A 3,809-nucleotide genomic window follows, 5' to 3' on the forward strand; every position below is an offset into this window, starting at 1 on the left:
ACAATCGGTCATTTGTTTCGAAATCAACACCTTTACGATTAACAAATCAAACTGCACTTACACGCACTAGTGAAGGTCATGAATGTTGTGGGGGGTCTTTTCTTGTGCTCTCACAGGTTAAATAGCTGGGCTAAATTAGTTTGACTTGTATTTCTGTGTGGTCTGTGTGTGTGTGTCAATGCACACATTTTAATTTTAAAGTCAGAAATTGCTACCATATTATCTTCTCTATTGTGACTTACATCAGAGTAAAATAGTAATCGATTCCATCACGTCATGTGACAAATGACCGAGAGACTCGAGGGGAATCAATTATTTGTGTTTTCAAATTTACTAAACTACTTGAATAAAGTTTTGATCTAGATAAAATGAAAGAGTCTGTAAAATGAATCAGTCTTGCTATTATAGTGAAACTTAGCCAGCCCTCACACTAGTGCACACGTCATCAGAGAAGAGATTATTAAATTATAAAATTATTTTTATCATAAAAGTTTTTTTTTCTATTTATCATTATTTCTTAAATGTACTTTATATTTTACTTATCCTCTTCGTATGCATGTATACGATAACTCCCTTCGTTGATTTTTTTGAATGCTTTTAATGTTTTCCTGAAAGTGTTTGTATTTTTTCATCTGTTTTTAAATAATAAAAAGGCACGCACACACACACACAAATATTTTTATTAAAATAATTTGATTATTACATTTTGTGAATCTGCATATAAGAAAAACAATGTGCATGTTGCGACACATCAGAAGGGTTTGGATCCATTTGCAGTTTATTAAGAATCGTCAGACAATACAGGGTCAAATACCGGCAAGGCAGAACAGTAGAGACAAGGCAGCGGCAGAATCGAGAACCAGGCGAGAGATCGGGGCAGGCGGCTAGAGAACAGAGTCCGGGTGAAACAATCCAAGTCGGGGCAGGCAGATAACAATCAGAGAAACAGGAAACAGTCCAAGATCAAAGCACAGGAAACAAAACACGGGTATAACGCTCGGAAATGACAGCCGGGGCAAATCAAGACTTCGCAAAGAGTTCGTGAAATGGTGTGGCTTATATGTGTGTGTGTAAATGAGATGCAGGTGGGATTGTGTAATCAGGCCCAGGTAAGAGGGATGATGGGAAATGGAGTCCGAATGGAAGATCGCTAATACTCTGGGGACAGTTCCCTCTGGTGGTGCGGAGGAGGTGGTACGGGAGCCTCCTCCGTAACAATATATTTTAATCTTAAAATTAATCAGTTATTGCTTTTTATTACAAAAAAATGTTGTTATATAAAAGCCACTAAGTCTATTTCATAAATCTATTCCATTTTGTTTTTCTCCAGAAGCTCAAGCTCTGGTAAAACATGTACAATAATGAAATATTATCAATTTATATTTTGCTTGCCAAAATGTTGTTAATAGTTAATGTAATGTAGTTACAGGTGGCTCCTGCTAATGTTAAGAAGTCAAAACTTGTTGACGACTACAAATCACAAATCACTCTTAAATCTTTTGAATCTTGTCCTTTAAATCAACTTTGCAAAAAATAAGCGTGATTCAAAATGACCTGAACTTTCTGGTTTATATTATACCACATCAAAGAGCTGTAAAAATGTATAATGACTAAACAATATTGTCTGTTATTAGCTGTTGAGCTTATAGTGGAAAGCTGTGGGTGTGTTTTCCTGCAGGCTGTGGCAGCATGTGACCAGAGCGATTATGGATAAAGACCAGATGAGAGCCACGCAGGAGAAGTTTGTGCTGGAAGAGGCTCAGCGGCAGGAGGTCCGAGAACGAGCCGAGCGGCTCTGGAACCCACGACTCTTCACCTTCAACAGCGACACTAATGAGTGGCACTACAGATACCCCGAGTACGGTCACAATAGCACACTTATTCATTATCATACACAAGTGCTACAGAAATATAATGTGCTTTAAAGCAAAAACAACTAATTCCATAATTTTCATTGACGTATATGTATATTTGATAACACTTTATTTTAAGGTGTCCTTGTTACAGTGTGATTATACATTTAAGTACTGAGCGATATTAATTAACTACATGTACCGATATCTTCGGGTAGGCCATAGAATCTGAACACCTGGTTACAGAGCAGTTCGGCGGTGTCGAAGGCTGTGGAGAGCTTGGGTAGGGGAATTAGGCGGCAGGCTTTGGAGAATCGGTCTATGATGGTGAGTAGGGTGGTGTTACCTTGGGAATTGGGTAGGTCGGTGATGAAGTCGATGGCGATATGAGACCAAGGTCGTTGTGGTGTTGGCAGTGGTTGTAGCAGGCCGGCCGGGAGTTGTCTGGGTGATTTGGAAGTCTGACACGTGATACAGTCCTGGATGAATTTGGTGGTGTCGGTCAGCATAGTGGACCACCAGAATCGATTCTTGAGCAGGTGAACTGTGGCAGTGATTCCAGGATGGCCTGAGCTGGGTGTAACGTATACCTGAGAGAGCAGTCGCTGTCACTGGGGTTCCGGCACATAAGTGAGGTTGGCAGGGCATTCGGGAGGCGGTGGATCTTGGAGATTCATGTGTTCGATCTCAGTCATGATATCCCACTGTACAGGTGCCACGAGAAGGCTTCCAGGTAGGATAGTGTCGCTAGAGTGGGACTGGAGCAGGGGATAGAGAGGCATTGCTGAAGGCGCGGGTAATTTTGGTCAGGCAATGATCTTGACATTTGACGTCCCATTGAATAATTTGTCCCTCCCTCCAAGAGATGAGAGGATTGTGAGTGCGGAGCCAGGGCAGTCCTAGGATGATAGTGTGATTGGGCGAGTGGATGACGAACAATTGTATGAATTCAGAGTGCAGGGTTCCAACCTGTAATTTGACTTCTTCGGTGATGCTTAAAATCCTCCCCTCTCCAAGGGGCCGTCCGCCTAGCGCCTCCACTGCTAGGGAAGAGTTACAAGGAGTCAGTTTTAGTTTGTGGTGCTGAGCGAATTCATATGAGACAAAGTTACCAGCCGCTCCGGAGTCTAATAGAGCGGTGGTGGTAATTGTAGTGTCATTAACAAGCAGTTTGACTGGTAATGAAAACCTTCCGGAAATCTCGAAGGAATGCTTCGAAGGTGGGGAATGCTGAACCGTCCATCCTCCAGACAGCGGTGGCCCAATCCAATGCTCTCCCGGTGAGTAGTGAGCAGGTGAAAGCAATGCGGCTAGAATCCGTGGGGTACAGCGAGGGCTGTTGGTTGACGAAGAGCGAACACTGAAGTAGGAAACCCTTGCATTTGGCAGGTGCTCCGTCGAATTTCTCAGGGAAAGCAAGTCGTGGGCTGACTGGAGGTGTCTGAGCAGGCTGTGGGCTCCTGAGAACAGATGGCGGATTAGACATGGCTCCGGGGGGTGATATGCTGATGCCTTGCAGTGCCTTGACGAGCTCCTCAGTCAATGTGGTGAGCCGATTTAACTGGTGTTGATGTATGGCGAGTTGTGAGGCCTGAGCAGAGAGCTCTGTTGATAATTGTAGGAGCGCTGCTGGATCGCCGATCGGCGAAGTCTTCTGTTGCGACACATCAGAAGGGTTTGGATCCATTTGCAGTTTATTAAGAATCGTCAGACAATACAGGGTCAAATACCGGCAAGGCAGAACAGTAGAGACAAGGCAGCGGCAGAATCGAGAACCAGGCGAGAGATCGGGGCAGGCGGCTAGAGAACAGAGTCCGGGTGAAACAATCCAAGTCGGGGCAGGCAGATAACAATCAGAGAAACAGGAAACAGTCCAAGATCAAAGCACAGAAAACAAAACACGGGTATAACGCTCGGAAATGACAGCCGGGGCAAATCAAGACTTCGCAAGGAGTT

The 3,809-nt window shown here is 43.9% G+C and overlaps 1 protein-coding gene across 1 annotated transcript; it reads right to left on the reverse strand.

Moving 5' to 3' along the window:
* Window positions 1-3,012: 3,012 nt before the first annotated feature.
* Window positions 3,013-3,540, reverse strand: rtl6 (retrotransposon Gag like 6). The gene has a single exon (XM_016255359.1). The coding sequence runs from the start codon at window positions 3,538-3,540 to the stop codon at window positions 3,013-3,015; it is 528 nt and encodes a 175-aa protein (XP_016110845.1).
* Window positions 3,541-3,809: the final 269 nt, after the last annotated feature.

Source organism: Sinocyclocheilus grahami, unplaced genomic scaffold (assembly GCF_001515645.1).
Source record: "Sinocyclocheilus grahami isolate Dianchi unplaced genomic scaffold, SAMN03320097.WGS_v1.1 scaffold1331.1, whole genome shotgun sequence".
NCBI classification, from domain to species: Eukaryota; Metazoa; Chordata; class Actinopteri; order Cypriniformes; family Cyprinidae; genus Sinocyclocheilus; species Sinocyclocheilus grahami.

Coding starts and splice junctions, on each gene's coding strand:
- rtl6 (XM_016255359.1), bottom strand. CDS start 3,540: ATGGATCCAAACCCTTCTGATGTGTCGCAACAGAAGACTTCGCCGATC.